Source organism: Lethenteron reissneri, chromosome 36, assembly GCF_015708825.2.
Source record: "Lethenteron reissneri isolate LAM-NWPU_2019-01 chromosome 36, ASM1570882v1, whole genome shotgun sequence".
Taxonomy (NCBI): domain Eukaryota; kingdom Metazoa; phylum Chordata; class Hyperoartia; order Petromyzontiformes; family Petromyzontidae; genus Lethenteron; species Lethenteron reissneri.
The window spans coordinates 12,998,717-13,014,441 of NC_083814.1; the positions used below are offsets into that span (position 1 = coordinate 12,998,717).

A 15,725-nucleotide genomic window follows, 5' to 3' on the forward strand; every position below is an offset into this window, starting at 1 on the left:
TACGGTATACACACATGCGTGTGCGTGCACTGTATATGCACATGCGTGTGCGTGTACTGTATATGCACATGCGTGTGCGTGTACTGTATATGCACATGCGTGTGCGTGTACTGTAAATGCACATGCGGAGTGGTGGCGCAGCGGTTAGCGCGCTTAAACTTTGAACCCGGCGAATCAGGCTTTCTGCTCACGATCAACAAATGGCGAATATTTTAACCAGTCCTGGGCCTCTTCTAGGTAGTGTTAGCCTTAAGTACCTGTTTCAGTCTACAACATCATCACTGGGGAGACACAGGCGGCCGGGCGTGGTGCTGGCCACCCACCCCCTCGTGTGCCGTGCCGACCTTTATAGGTACTCGCTAACAGCACTTGCCCAACAATCTGTTCAATGCTATACTCGGAGTCTTTGTATTTGTCATTGCAGAGGATTGTGGGGAACAAATTACCAAACAAACCTTCATCTCTCCAGACTCAACATGGAATAGTGCCCCGTTGCGCGAAGCTGTGCTGCACACGTGTGAGTGTGTGAGTGTGCGTGCGTATGGGTTTGTGTGCACGTGTGAGTGTGCGTGCGTATGGGTTTGGGTGCACGTGTGAGTGTGCGTGCGTATGGGTTTGTGTGCGCGTGTTCACGCACGTTGACGCACGCGAAACTCCTCCCCCATACCCCCCCACAGAGCCTGCCCCCGTTCCCACGACCTCCGCCGACCCCGTGGCCCACTGCAGCCAATCGGTGTACGGCTGCTGCCCCGACAACCAGACAGCTGCCCTCGGCGTGGGGCTCGCTGGCTGCCCCAGTGAGTGGGGGCTCGCGGTGACGCGCACGCGACGTGACGCGCACACGACGCGACGCACGGGGCGTCACGCTCGAGCTGTCACGCGGGACGTGTTGTACGTGACGGTTGTATTTAGTGAATCCAAATCGTTTTGTGAAATTTTACTCGTGCCACGCTGCACGCTCACGCACACGCCCTCGCACGTGTCCCTCGCGTGTGGCCACTCAGGCACGTGCGCGTGTAACCGGCACGGCGCGTACGGCGCGAGCTGCGACGCGGCGACGGCCCAGTGCTCCTGCAAGCCGGGCGTCGGGGGCCTCAAGTGCGACCGCTGCGAGCCCAGCTTCTGGAACTTCCGCGGCATCGTGGTGGAGGAGCAGCCCGGATGCATACGTACGGAGGCGTGGTGGTGGTGATGCGGTGATGCGGTGATGCGGTGATGTGGTGGTGGTGTTGATGATGATGATTGTGGAGGTGATGATGGTGGTGGAGTCGATGATGGTGGTTGTTGAAGTGGTAATGGTGGTGGTGGTGATGATGGTGATTGTAGTGGAGGTGATGATGGTGGTCGTTAAGGTGGTGATAGTGGTGTAGGCGGTGGATCTGATGATGATGATGATGATGGTGTTGGTGGAGGTGACGACGATGATGATGATGGAGGTGACGATGATGATGCGGTTGCTCTGCTGCCCCCGTTGCTGCCCAGCGTGCAAGTGCGACCCAGCCGGCTCCGTGCGGGACGACTGCGAGCAGATGACCGGACGCTGCTCCTGCAAGGACGGCATCCTGGGGCCCAAATGCAGCCAGTGCCCGCCCGGGGAAGCCATGGGGCCCGCGGGCTGCCGGGAAGGTACGGGGAGGGGGGCAGCAGCGGTGGGGGGGGGGGGGGGGGGGGGTGGTCGGAGTTGGGGCAGGGCCCTCAAGGGCAGCAGCCACCGTCTGTGTGAGGCACGCGTGTGCGGGAACACCCGTGACGATTCTGGCGTTCCATAGTCCGGTGACTTGTAGCGATTCGAGGTCACGATTCTAGACCTGATTATTGTGCGTCTCCCAGTGTATACGCCTCTGCCTCGTCTGTGCTGTCTCAAGTAATTCTGTGTAGTTGTTTAAGTGACTACGTGGGTGTCCACGACCGTGCGCGTGACCCGCAGAGCCGACCCCGGCCTCCTGCGGGCTGCTGTCGTGCCGCTTCGGCGCCGTGTGCGTGGAGGAGGGCGGCGCCGCTCGCTGCGAGTGCCCCACCGCGTGCTCCGAGCGAAACCTCACCAGGGTGAGCCGCCGCCACCCCCCAACCCCTCGACCCCCCGACCCCCGCTTGCTCGCGTGATTGCCGTCGTCATCACAATCCGTGGGCAGATAGCCCCGTAGGTGTCCGCTGGGCGTTTCGTCAGTTGCCTTGCAGTGCCAATGTGCTCAAGTAGTGGCCGCTTCTTTCTGGCAGCAACCTGTCATGTCGTCGTCAAGCCACGCTCTGTCGTGCGCGCGCCTGCAGTCACGCGTGTGCGTGCATGCGTGTAGGTGTGCGGCACGGACGGGGTGACGTACGCCGATCGGTGCCAGCTCTTCACCATCGCATGCCGCCAGGGCACAGCCATTTCCATCGCGTCCCACGGGCCCTGCCCAGGTCTCGCAGGCGGCGTGCTCCGTCAAAAACACTCGCTCGCTAAAAACACTCGCTCGCTCAAAAAACACTCGCTCGCTAAAAACACTCGCTTGCTCAAAAAACACACTCTCACTAAAAACACTCGCTCGCTAAAAACATTCGCTTGCTCAAAAGCACTCAAAATACGCGCTCACTAAAAACACTCGCTCAAAAACACTCTCTCACTAAAAACACTCTCTCACTAAAAGCACTCGCTCGCTCACTAAAAACACTCGCTCGCTCACTAAAAACACTCGCTCAAAAGCACTCAAAATACGCGCTCACTAAAAACACTCTCTCACTAAAACACTCTCTCACTAAAAACACTCTCTCACTAAAAACACTCTCTCACTAAAAACACTCTCTCACAAAAACACTCGCTCGCTCAAAAACACTTGCTCACTAAAAAACACTCGCTCGCTCCACCGTCGCCATCACGTTCGCCGCCACCGTCGTTGTCACAGTGAGCGTCTCCCTGTCGTCGTCCGCAGAGCCCGTCCCCCCGTTCCAAGTGGGGGACCCCCACGTGGGGCCGCTGCTGCCTCCCCCCACCACGGGCCGCCCCCCCCACTCCGCGGTGGTGACGCTGCCCAAGCAGGCGCCCTGGACCCCCACCACCCCGGCGGCCAGGGCCTCCCACACCGCCTCCCCGCACGGCGCCAGCACCGCGGCCATAGGGCAGCAGAAAGAGGTGAGAACGACACACGGAGATGCACAGAGACACAAAGATGCACGCGCACAGACACACGCACACACGGAGACAAAGACATACGGAGATACACGGAGACGCACGCGGAGACACGTACGTAGGCACACATGCGCAGACACATGGAGACACATGAAGACACGCACTCGGAAACACACATACAGAGACACACGCACACGGAAACACACATACAGAGACACACGCACATACAGAGACGCACGTCGGCGATACTGATGGTGTCACCGGCGCCGTGTGCCAGGACGAGGTGGAGGCGCTGCCCCCACCGGAGGAGGAGGGCAGTGGCTCGAACAGCGGCGATGGCTCGGACCAGGAGGGCAGTGGCGGCGGTGGCGGCACAGCCAGCGGCACGGGTGAGACAGCGCGTCCCGGCGTGCGACCGCACACGGCGGCACACACACAGCGCCGCACACACGGCGGCGCACACACAGCGGCGCACACACACACAGACAGTCCCGCACAGTGGTGGCAGTCGGCACAGTTGTGATTGTGTCTCCGTGCCGGTCTCTTTGTGTTGTGTAATCGTTCTTGCCTCTGTGCCATCGTCAGATCACAACCATAACAATAATCACAGGGACACTAATTATAGATTATCTACCGGGCTCAAAATGCGATCTCACACGGCCACTTTTGTGGTTCACCGCTCGCATCTCTCTCTGTCTCTGCACCGGCCCCCCTCCCCCCGCGCCGCACCGGTAGCCACCGGGGAAGGAGCGGTGAAGCCGGTCCCCGTGCCGGCCGCCAACGGCTCCATCGCGGAGCGCTCCTCCTGCGAGAACTCCGCCTTCGGCTGCTGCCCCGATGGGCGCACCCTGGCCACCGACCCCGCCGCCTCCACCTGCCCAGGTGCCGGGGGCCACGCGGCAATGTGGGGGTCACGTGGTGGTGATGTGGGGGTGACGTGGGGATGACGTGGTGGTGACGTGGTGGTGACGTGAGTGTGACGTGGTGGTGACGTGGGGGTGACGTGGGTGTGACGTGGGGGTCACGTGGGTGTGACGTGGTGGTGGTGGTGACGTGGTGGTGACGTGGGGGTCACGTAGGGGTGACGTGGGGGTGACGTGGTGGTGACGTGGAGGTCACGTGGGGGTGACGTGGGGGTCACGTGGTGGTGACGTGGGGGTCACGTGGGGGTGACGTGGGGGTCACGTATTAGTCACGTGGTGGTGACGTGGGGGTGACGTGGTTGTGACGTGGTGGTCACGTGGTGGTGACGTGGTGGTGGTCACGTGGTGGTGACGTGACAACGTGTTGGGGGTAACTTGGGGACGACGCGCAGAGGTAAGAGGGTGATGATGAGTGAGTGTGCGAACGAGTGAGCGAACCAGTTTCGCATACTTGCTTGCCGCGTCAGTGAGCACGTCTTCACGTGAACGTGTGCCGTGGCGGTGTGCGCGTATGTGTGCGCGTGTGTGTGTGTACGCGTGTGCGCGTGTCTGTGTGTGCGCGTATGTGTGTGTGTGTGCACGTGCGCGGTCGTGTGCAGCGACGCGCGTCGTGCTGGCCCAGCTGTCCATCGAGGAGCTGGAGGGCACCGAGACGACGTTCGGACCGTGGCTCTCGGACCCAACGTCCGAGCAGTTCGCGGAGATGCGGAGCAGCACCGAGAACGGCGTGAGTGTGCACGCGCGTGCGCGTGTGTGCGCGCGTGTGTGAGCGTGCATGTGCGTGTGAGCATGCGTGTGCGTGTGAGCGTGCGTGTGCGTGTGTGCGTGTGAGCATGCGTGTGAGCGTTGCGTGTGTGTGAGCACGCGTGCACGTGTGTGCGCGCGTGTGAGCATGCGTGTGAGCGTGCGTGTGCGTGTGTGGTCAGGGCACTGTGCGTTGAACCAAGCAACGCAAGTTTGAGTCCCTCTTACACCTAACACTGCCGACAAATATCTGAACCGGTCCTGGGCCTACCTCCAGGTCGATGCAGCCTTAAACGAGTACCTGGTGCGGTGTGTAAACATCGCCAATGGAGAGACAAAGGCGGCCAGGCGTGGTGCCGGCCACCAATCCCCCGCATGTGCCGTTCCAGCCTTCATAGGTGCTACTCGCGAACAACACTTGCCCCGACGGTTTGTCAAGGCTACCCTGTGGGCGGGGGTCTTTGTCTTTGTGTGTTGCATGTGCAGCTCAGCGACATGCTGCTGCACTCGGAGGTGCAAAAATGGTTCCGCAGCGCCCGCGTGCTCCGCTTCGCGTCTGCGCCTTCCAACGGCCACGTCCAGGCCGACGTGGAGTTGCACTTTGACCCCAGTAAGAGCCAATCGGACGCGGCACAGGATAGCACAGCGAGAATGCTCCACTGGCGGTGGTGGTCGTTGCGATGGTGGTTGTGGTTTTTCGTGGTGGCGTTAATGGTGGTGTTGGTGGTGGTGCGGGAATAAGCGTTGCCAGCGGTCGTAGTAAGAGTAGTGGTGATTTTATGTAGTGGTGGCAGCAGCGGTAGCGGTAGCAGCGCTCGCACTCTGACCCTGCGCCCCGCGTCTCCACACCCCCCAGACTCGCGCGTCTCGGCGGAGGCGGTGCGGAGGGCGCTGCTCAAGGTGCTGCGCTCGCAGAGGAAGAGAGGCATCGTCGTGACGAAGCCCGAGCACGGACACGTCTCGCTCCTCACGCCCGGTACGGCCCGCACGCCACGGGATCGTGGGAGATCGCGCGGGATCGCGGGGGATCGCGGGGGATCGTATGGGATTTTGCGCCCAGCGCTCACCAGGTCAGACACGGAGATCCCCGCGACCGACGCGCGACATCTCTCCCCCTCCCAGCGACGCCGCCCCCTGCGGCCGCCACCGTCTCCTCGCTCCCGGCCGCGGCGGCGACCGTCTCCGCGGTAACTCGGCAGCGCGCTCCTCCTCCCGCTCCTCCCGCTCCTTCCGCCGCTCCTCCGGCGGCGCCGTCCGCGGCTCCGTCACCGAAGCAGCGGCGGCCCGGGCCGCAGGAGAGCGACGACTGCGCCACCAACCCGTGCCTCCACTGGGGCCAGTGCCGCCCCGAGAAGCCCTCGGGTTACACCTGCATCTGCCCCGTCGGGCGTGGCGGCGCCGTCTGTGAACAAGGCAGGTCCAGCACCCCCTGTTCCCCTCGTTGATGCGTTCATAGGTCATACTGCATTGGCAGTCGCCTTACAATTAAAATGATAGTAAATTATTATTAAAATCATAGGCGACGTTTCTGGCAGTGGCCCCAATCGCCTGATACAGTTGTACATGCACAGATCGTTACACTCGTACAAAGACTCCCCGTATAGCTTTTAACAGCGCCTTTAGTGAGCGGCGCCCGCAAGCCGATGCTGGATTCACGTTTGTGTACGTTTGCGTTGCGAACGCGACGTTCCAACCCCACTGTCGGCGGTGCTCCGCAGAGGTCCACTACCACCAGCCGGCGTTCGGTGGAGATTCCTTCCTGGCCTTCGAACCGATCGAGGCCTTCCACACGGTGCGCGTGAGCCTGCTGTTCCGCTCGATGCGGCCCTCGGGCCTCCTGCTCTACAGCGGCCAGGCGCAAGTCCGCGACTTCTTCTCGATTGCGCTCGTCAACGGAGTCGTCCAGCTGCGGTCAGCGACCACCCAGCCCCCCTGACCCCCCACCCCCCGCAAAAAAACAACTTTTATTCGATGCAAATGAATTAAAATGTGCACGGTGACCCGCCAACCCTCGCCTCCACAGTGCTCGGTTGCAGGCCACGTGGCGCCTTGCCCAGGCTTGCACGTGCTGTGTAGACCTTGTCTCGCGCCATGCGTAGCCAACCGCGTGAATCAGAGGTAAGGTTTATAAAGACATTAATTTTCAACTTAGAAGGCGCGTTTTTAGTGTTGAAAAATCGGGAGCAAATTATGTAGTCACTTATTCACTTATTTTTAGTGCCTTGCCTACCTTTTATCTGCTTTGCACTCATATCGTTGATATGTGTTGTTGTGTTGTTGTGTGTGTTGTTGTTGTTTTAACTCATTGACCCGCCTCTACTGGACATCTGTGAGAAAGAGCTTCATAGCTCATCGGATTCCTCGTCCAGAACAAATAAAGATTCTCACTCTGAGAGAGATATTATAAAGATAACGCCGAGAATAATCGAATTTCGCGAAAGTAAAATCTGTGAATGAACAGCTTTGACTATGAACATGTTTTTGTATGCAGATTTGACTTCTTTCACACAGCACGTCGCCATCCGTGCTAATCGCGAGTGCGGGGGAAGGACAACAAACTAAACACACAAAGCAGCTGTGAAGAAACGAGTTTGGCAATCTAGATTCTAGACGATTTCAAAGTGCACAGCTCCAATGGCCTCCTAATATCGGAAGGAAAGAGCGTTCCAGACGGCCTCGGAAGCGCATCTGACAATCTTCGTCATCCCCCCCCCCCCCCTCTCTCAGGTACAACCTGGGCTCGGGCATGGCGGTGATCACGAGCCGCTTGAGGCTGCAGCTGGGCCGCTGGTTCCGCGTGGAAGTGCAGCGCACCCGGCGCACCGGCTCCCTCTCCGTGGAGAAGGAGGTCCCTGTGGAGGGAGAGAGCCCCCCCGGCTCCGAGGGTCTCAACCTCGACAGCGACCTCTTCATAGGGGGGGCACCCGCCAACGTCATGCAAACGTGAGCGCAAACCGCGGGGGGCGGGGGGCCTGGGGCGGGGAGGGGGGGCGGTGTGGGTTGGTGGACTGGAGGGGTGGTTACTGCGCCTTAATTTCTCACCGCGTCGTAAACCAGTAGCCACGTGCACAAGGCGAGCGGCATGCCGGATGTGGTGTGCCGGCTCAAGCGAAGCCCTGGTGCGTTCTTCCCTCCCCCTCGCTCTGAGAACAACAACGACAACGATGGTGACAATAGCCCTGATGGTACCAATTGTTGCTGGCCGCTTTTCACAGCTTGCGCCTTTTCGGGCCTTGCACCCGGCAAACCGTGGCATACAAAACAAATTGTCACGGCTGCACAGACCTCCGATCGCTGCCCCACCAATCCCTCTGCGTCCCCTGCCCCCCCCCCGGCATCACTGCCCCCCCCACCCATCGCTGCCCCCCACCAGTGTAAAGCAGCAGGCGCTGGTGCAGCGGGGACTCACGGGCTGCCTGACTCAGCTGCTCGTCAACGACGTCGCCTACAACCTGCAGGTAGCGTCGCTCGCGCCGCCCGCCCTCTCGCGTATGCATCAATAGGCGCTCGCTGACAGCACTTGCCCCAACAGGGTGTTGAGGCGAAACGGGGCGGGATCTTTGCCTTTTGTGTGTGTGCATGATGGGAATGCGTCTGAATGTGTTTGTCGTCCCTTCCCCGCGCCTCCGATGAGCACGGTTGGCTATTTACGGTGGGAGAGAAGTTCCACACGCACACACACGCGCACACACGCATGTGTGTGCGTGTGTGCGTGTGCGTGTGGTGTGGTGTGTGTGTGTGTGGAAACAAGACAGGAGTGAGTTCCTGGCTGAAATGAGCATTGACACATTCGTGCTCATCTCCCGTTTACAGCCCTGCAAAGCCAGTGGTGTAAATTCCACATGCCTATGATGGGGTTGAGTATATCCACAGGATAACTGCTGTTGACTTCCCCACAAAGTAGTACTCGTATTATCCACCCCGGAGGGATGATGATGATGTTTGGCTGAGTCAACCGCCCCTGAACAGGATATGACCTCGCGATCTTGCGCGTCGCTTGCGAGCCACGGGGCGGTTGTCGCCGGCGCTCACGCTGGCGCCGTTGTGCAGATCCAGGGCGGCGAGGTGCGGTACGGCCAGGGCATCGGGGAGTGCGGCAACAATCCGTGCCGCCCCAACCCGTGCCGCAACAAGGCCGTGTGCCGGATGAGGGAAGCCGAGGCGTACCAGTGCTTCTGCCACGAAGGGTTCACCGGTGAGCACGCACACGCACAGACACGCACACACGCGCACACGCACACACACACGCACGCGCACACACACGCGCATACACACGCACACACACGCACACACATGCACACACACGCACACACACACACGCGCCCACACACGCACACACACGCACACACACACACACACACGCGCACACACACGTACACACACGCACACACACGCACACACACATGCGCACACACACACGCAGACACACGCACGCACGCACACACGCACACACACGCACGCACACATGCACACACACACACATGCACACACGTGCACACTGCACCTCACACTCAAATGTACCCATGCACGGACATGCATTCTCCACCACCACCTCTACCACCGCAACCACCACCACCACCACGTCCACCACCACGTCCACCGCCTCTTGTTTATCCCCCCAGGCCCGACGTGTGCCAACGCGAGCAGCGCGTGTGAGCCCAGCCCGTGCCACCCGGCGTCGCGCTGCCTCATTGTGCCGCAGGGCGGCTTCAAGTGCGAGTGCCCGCTGGGGCGCGAGGGCAAGCTCTGTGACCGAGGTGCGCGGGGCGTGGGGGGGGCGGTGGGGGCGGGCAGCGCGTGTGTGCGCGTGTGCGTCACGCGGGTCGTGCGTGTGCGCGTGTGCCCATGTGTGTGCGTGACGCGGGTCGTGTGTGCGTGTGTGTGTGACACGGGTCGTGCGTGCGTGTGTGTGCGTGTGACACGGGTCGTGCGTATGCACGTGTGTGTGTGTGTGTGTGACGCGTGTGTGCGTGCGCGTGTGTGCGTGTGCGTGTCGCTCCGCGGAGCGGTGGCGTGGCGGTTGGCGCGCTGCGCCACGAACCCGGCGACCCGTGTTCGATTCCCACTTATAGCCAACATCGGTGATGAATACCTGATCGGGGTCCTGGGCATCCACTAGGTCGACTCAGCCTCAAATGAGTACCTGGTGCGATGCACAAATAACATGAGCATTGGGGAAACAAAAGCGGCCGGGCGTGGTGTTGGCCACCCACTCCCTCGTGTTGAGAGAATTTGCCCCGACAGTCTGTTGAAGACTCGACGGGGTTTTTTGTCTTTTTAGCTGTGCCACCGAGTCAGGCCGAGGCCCTGGCGCCGAGGTTACGGTCGAGCTCCGCGTTAACTTGCGTGGCGAGCGAGCCGCAGCTCACGTGCCCTGTCCCCTCCTCCCAGACGTGGCGGTGGACAAGACCGCGGCCTTCATCCCGGCCTTCAACGGCCTCACGTCGTACATCGAGCGCGAGAGCCTGGAATCCGTCAGCTCCACGCACCAGTGAGTGGGGCTGGGTTGGGGGGGGGCACGCGCGCTACTCCGCCGCCCGCGTGCCATCGGGAAGCGTCGCCCTCGCATCCCAGCCGCCACGTCATCCCGCACACATCATCATCGTCGTCGTCGTCGTCGTGGTGGTGGTCGGGTGAAGGCCTCGCCAAGCCGTCGTCATCTCTCACGGCCTCGCGATGCCACGATCCATCCGGCTCCTGTGCGCGAGCGGTGTCCCTCGGTGAGGCTCGGGACGGCTGTGACAGCTGCGGGGGAGCGAGCGAGGAGGGGGAGAGGAGGAGGAATATTCCAGCAAACGGCGTTCTGGAATTGGCGGCGGCCGTGCGGTTCCCGCCATCGGCCGCAACTCCGTCGGTAGTCTCGACCACGCCGGCCGTCTTCTCTTCTCTCGACGGTGACGAATCCCCCTCCCTCCCCCGCCCCCCCTTCCACCGCAGGAGCAAGCTGACGCTGGATGTGTCCTTCCTGAGCCAGGAGAAGGACGGCATGATCTTCTACAACGGCCACCAGACGGACGGGCGCGGGGACTTTGTGTCCCTCAACCTCGTCAACGGCTTCCTGGAGTTCAAGTTCGACCTGGGCAAGGGCCCCGCCGTCATCAGGTGCGGGGTGCTGCCGCCTCGAGGGACACCGGGGGGGGGGGGGGGGGCGGTCGGCGGCTTCCCATGCCAAGCAGAGCGTGCCGCTGTTGCCGTGTGCGAGTACGCGCCTGTGTGTACGCGCCTGTGTGTACGCGCTTGTGTGTACGTGGGAAGCTGGCTTTGAGTCTCGCTCAAGGCCACCACCAATACCGGTGACGATCATCTGTACTGGTCCAGGGCCTCTCCTAGGTCGACTCAGTCTAAGATTAGTACCTGGTGCGGCTATATGGGGATCTTTGTCTTTCTGTATGTGTCTACTCACGTATATGTATGCCCGTGTGTGTACCCGCGTGTGCCCGCTTGTGCACGTGCGTGGTGTGTGTATGCCCGTGTGCGTGTGCGCGTGCGTGGTGCGTGTGTGTGTGCCCGCGTGCGTGTGCACGTGCCGTGGTGTGACGAGCAGGAGCGCCGAGCGGCTCCCGCTGGGCGTGTGGCACGTGGTGCGTGTGCAGCGCAGCGGCCGCTCCGGCTCCATGACCATCAACCAGGGCCGCCCGCTCACCGGGGAATCCCCGGTGAGCACGAACGCACACGCACGGATGGACTCGCACTCACAGACACGCGGCCCATCCACACGCAAACACGCACACACGTCCACACGCACACACGCGACCGCGTCAGCGTCCAGATTCACCAACCACCCGCGGATTTTCCGTCGCGTTTGTCGTCGGAGGTTTTTAATCTGCGCCACGGAAGCCGAGGAGTGGCCGTCCGGGGCGATCGGCGTCCCCGGCGGATCGTCGTCACGACCCTTCACCGTGCCCCCCCCGCCTCCCGCCTCCCCCGTTACTATCGCATTAACACTCTCAACCTTAAAGCATCCACAAATACCGCACGGACCATGCTGTGCCCCTGTCTCTCCCCCCCCCCCCGCCCCCCCATAGAGCCCCCACACGTCACTCAACGTGAAGGAGCCATTCTACGTCGGGGGAGCGCCCGACTTTAAGAAGTTTGCACGGGCGGCCGCCATCACCACGGGGCTCACAGGCGCCATCCAGCAGGTGCGCCGCACCCGCCACGCCGGGACTTTAAGGCCGAGTCGATCTAGGGGAGGTCCGGGACCGTGTCTCATATCGGCCCGCCACTGATGTTAGCCGTGAGCAGGAAACTAATGGCCGTGACCGATGATGGTGATGGTGCTGTTAGCGAGCGCCTGGTCAGAACAAATTTTCGGCCACCTTTGTCTCCCCTGCGGTAAAGTGCAGTGATTACGGCACCTGGGAAACGTTTGGCTAACATCGGTGGAAAGTTGTGGTTGTACGTCTACTGGACGTACCGTACACCGACTCCGCTCATGGCCAACACCAGTGTCACGAATATCTGCCGGACGAGCTACTGTCCACACCCCCACCCTCCCCCCGTGTGCTGTGTCGGTCTGCATAGGTGCTCGCTAACAACACTTGCCCCAACAAAAGTCTGTTCGGGCTATATGGGGGATCTTTGTCTTTGTATGTTTGTGAGACGTGAAGGGGGCAGGGATGTGGATGGGTGGAAAAAAATACTTTTCAGGAAATCTTCCTGGAATGGTTTGTTGATGTTTGTGTTGGTTTCGTGAGATTTCTCCACCAGATTTGATTTGTTTGTTAGCCCTTGCCAAAGGGATGCTCGTGCCCTGGTTTACAACAAAGATCCCCCATGTAGCCTGAACAGACTGTTGGGGCAAGAGCTGTCAGCGAGCATTTATGAAGGCCGGCACAGCACACGAGGGGGTGGTGGCTAGCACCACGCCTGGCCGCCTACGTGTCCGCCTACGTAGTGGCGGACACGCCGGTACTGTATCAAGCAAACGCGTTCCGCCCGCTACCAAAACCAATTCCAGAACACCGACTTGGAATGCCGTTCTGGATGGACCATCACGTCGTACATCCTCCCCCACGCCCCTCCCGCGAGGGTTTAACCGCCGACCGTCACAGACAACGAAGGAACCTTCCTCCTCCTCCTCTCCCCCTCCGCTGCGCTCGCTCCCCCGCAGCTCTCGATCGGCGGCACGGTCGTGCCGAGCCTCACCGAGGGGCACCGCGCCGCCGTGGACATCACCAACTTCGTGCAGCACCCGTGCACGTCCGGCCAGAACCCGTGCCGCAACGGCGGGCAGTGCCGGCCCCAGCTGGAGCTCTACGAGTGCCTGTGTCCGCGCGGGTTCTCCGGCCGCACCTGTGAAAACGGTGAGGCCCGTGGACGCGGTGGTGGTGGTGGTGTTTGTGCGGCCACCATTTAATTTCTGCATCTGCCCCTTGACCCCCCCCCAGAGTAATGACCTTCGAAGGGACAAAACTGGAAATTCCGGCAGGATAATCGCCGGATTTGTTTGTTGTTGTTGTTGTTGTGTTTAATTGTCGTTGTTGTTGTGGTTACGCCAACAGCCCTGGAGCAGCGGGATCAGAGCGACAGCGTCGCGATTGCGTTCGATGGGAAAACTCACGTGGAGTTTTACAACGCAATCAAGCACAGGTACGACTTAATCATACGATGCTTTACATACCTGTGGAATGTCGCCACGCGTACGCGTGCATCACCCCGTATTCACGTGTGTGTCGCCACGCGTGCATGTGTGTCACCACGTGTGTGCGTGTGTTTTACCACGTGTGTGCGTGTGTGTAACCACGTGTGTGTGTGTGTGTCACCACGTGTGTGTGTGTGTGTCACCACGTGCGTGTGTGTCACCACGTGTGTGTTACCACGTGTGTGCGTGTGTGTCACCACGTGTGTGCGTGTGTGTCACCACGTGTGTGTGTGTCACCACGTGTGTGCGTGTGTGTCACCACGTGTGCGTGTGTCACCACGTGTGTGCGTGTGTGTGTGTGCGTCACCACGTGTGTGCGTGCGTGCGCAGCGTGAAGTCGCAGCAGAACAACTCGCTGGCGCTGAGCGTGCGCGCCGGCGGCAGGCCGGGCCTGCTGCTGTGGCAGGGCAAGGCCCGCGAGGGCTCCGATTACCTGGGCCTCGCGCTGAGCGGCGGCCGCGTGCACTTCACCTGGTACCTGGGCTCCCGCCCGGGCCTGCTGTCCGCCCCGCTGCCCGCCGACTCCAAGGCCTGGGTCCGCATCAAGGCCTGGAGGTACGTGGCGCGGTGGTGGCGCGTGCGGCCTCCGTGGTAGTGGCGGTGGTGAACCGCTCTGGGTCTGCGTGTGTGTCCATGTTGCAATTGTAGGGAGCGGTCAGGCAGCGGTTAGCGCGCTGCACTGCGAACCCGGCGACCCGAGTTCGATTCGCGCTCATGGCCAACCGGTCCTCGGCTTCTCTGAGGTCGACTCAGTCTAAAATCAGTACCTGCTGCGTTGTGTAAACATCAGCACTGGGAAGACAAAGGCGGCTGGGCTTGGTGCTGGCCACCCACCTCCTTGTGTGCCGTGCCTGCCTTCATTGATGCTCGCTGACAGTACTTGCCAGAACAGTCTGTTAAGGCTACATGGGGGATCTTTGTCTATATTGCTGTTTATTGCACTGTACTGTGCTGCAGGCACCAGCAGGACGGGTGGCTGCAGGTCGGAGACGCGGAGGCCGTGACGGGGACGGCCGCGGGCGGAGCCACGCAGCTCGACACGGACGGGGCCCTCTGGCTCGGCACGTTGCACGCCCCGCACGCAGACACACACCGCGTGACACACACCACGTGACACACACCGCGTGACACACACCGCGTGACACACACCACGTGACACACACCGCGTGACACACACCGTGACACACACCGCGTGACACACACCGCGTGACACACACCGCGTGACACACACCGCGTGACACACACCGCGACACACACCGCGTGACACACACCGCGTGACACACACCGCGTGACACACACCGCGTGACACACACCGCGACACACACCGCGACACACACCACGTGACACACACCGCGTGACACACACGGCACGTCCACTTTCCTGCCCGTTCACTCGACCCCACTCACACCCCCCACTCACTCACCAACTCGGTCACTGGCTCGTGCACTCACCAACCGTGGCATCCACCTGTCTCACTCACCAACCGTGTCATCCACTCATCCGCCAACTCACTCACTCGTCCACTGATTGTGTCGTGTGATGATGTGCTTTGTGACGTTGTACCGTGTGACCATGTGCCGTGTGATGACTCATGCCGTGTGACGTCGTGCCGTGTGACAATGTACCACGTGACGCGTGCCACGTGATAACGCGTGCCGTGTGCCGTGCAGGCGGTACGGCGGAGCGGCGCCGTGCGCCGCGCCTGCCGCCCGGCTCCACCGTGGGCCTCGTGGGCTGCGTGCGCGACCTCGAGGTGGGGGGCCACCCCGTGGACCTCCTCGCTGACGCCCTCCACCGGCCCCCGCTGCTCCACTGCTCCTCCTCGCGCTGACCACCCCCACTGTGACGCTCCGGTACGCTCACGTACACACGTACGCTCAACTACACACACGCTCGCGTACGCACACGTACACGCACGTTCACACACAACAGCAGCCGCCATTCGCCCCGAGTGGTGGTGAAGTCACCATGGCGCTTGTCCCAGGCTGTGTGCATGTTAAGGCCACGTGAAGTATCGAACGCCCACTGGCAGAAGGTCACGGGACAGACCCAGGTGCCATGGGTTGACTGACTGAGATGAGTGGCCGATGCACCACCTGTGCCCCCTGCTATGCCAGCTTGCTGTGTTTTAGTCGCCTGGTGCTCGTTGTGAGTGTAGCCCTCTGTTGTTGCTGGAAGGCGACTTCCTCCAACTGCCCAGTAGCGTCCTTCATGAGCCTCTTCCACAGAGGCCGATCTTGACACCGCTGGTACCAGCCATCGGCAACTCCACTCAGCTCCACATCCTCCTGTACAACATCACTACATC

General features: G+C 61.3%; 1 protein-coding gene across 1 annotated transcript in view; it reads left to right on the forward strand.

Moving 5' to 3' along the window:
• The window catches only part of LOC133351170 (agrin-like), a 125,800-nt gene that overhangs the window by 107,513 nt on the left and 2,562 nt on the right, over positions 1–15,725 (forward strand). The window contains exons 13-38 of the mRNA XM_061566165.1: positions 678–797; positions 1,005–1,169; positions 1,483–1,626; positions 1,928–2,046; positions 2,295–2,400; positions 2,910–3,109; positions 3,384–3,495; positions 3,842–3,988; positions 4,629–4,756; positions 5,260–5,383; positions 5,630–5,749; positions 5,896–6,186; positions 6,492–6,684; positions 7,501–7,716; positions 8,147–8,231; positions 8,824–8,968; positions 9,396–9,530; positions 10,165–10,264; positions 10,711–10,875; positions 11,318–11,429; positions 11,799–11,915; positions 12,887–13,079; positions 13,278–13,365; positions 13,748–13,972; positions 14,375–14,478; positions 15,088–15,270. Coding sequence (XP_061422149.1) covers positions 678–797; positions 1,005–1,169; positions 1,483–1,626; positions 1,928–2,046; positions 2,295–2,400; positions 2,910–3,109; positions 3,384–3,495; positions 3,842–3,988; positions 4,629–4,756; positions 5,260–5,383; positions 5,630–5,749; positions 5,896–6,186; positions 6,492–6,684; positions 7,501–7,716; positions 8,147–8,231; positions 8,824–8,968; positions 9,396–9,530; positions 10,165–10,264; positions 10,711–10,875; positions 11,318–11,429; positions 11,799–11,915; positions 12,887–13,079; positions 13,278–13,365; positions 13,748–13,972; positions 14,375–14,478; positions 15,088–15,248 — 3,815 coding nt within the window. The 3' untranslated portion in view covers positions 15,249–15,270. The remainder of the gene's footprint in view (positions 1–677; positions 798–1,004; positions 1,170–1,482; positions 1,627–1,927; positions 2,047–2,294; positions 2,401–2,909; positions 3,110–3,383; positions 3,496–3,841; positions 3,989–4,628; positions 4,757–5,259; positions 5,384–5,629; positions 5,750–5,895; positions 6,187–6,491; positions 6,685–7,500; positions 7,717–8,146; positions 8,232–8,823; positions 8,969–9,395; positions 9,531–10,164; positions 10,265–10,710; positions 10,876–11,317; positions 11,430–11,798; positions 11,916–12,886; positions 13,080–13,277; positions 13,366–13,747; positions 13,973–14,374; positions 14,479–15,087; positions 15,271–15,725) is intronic.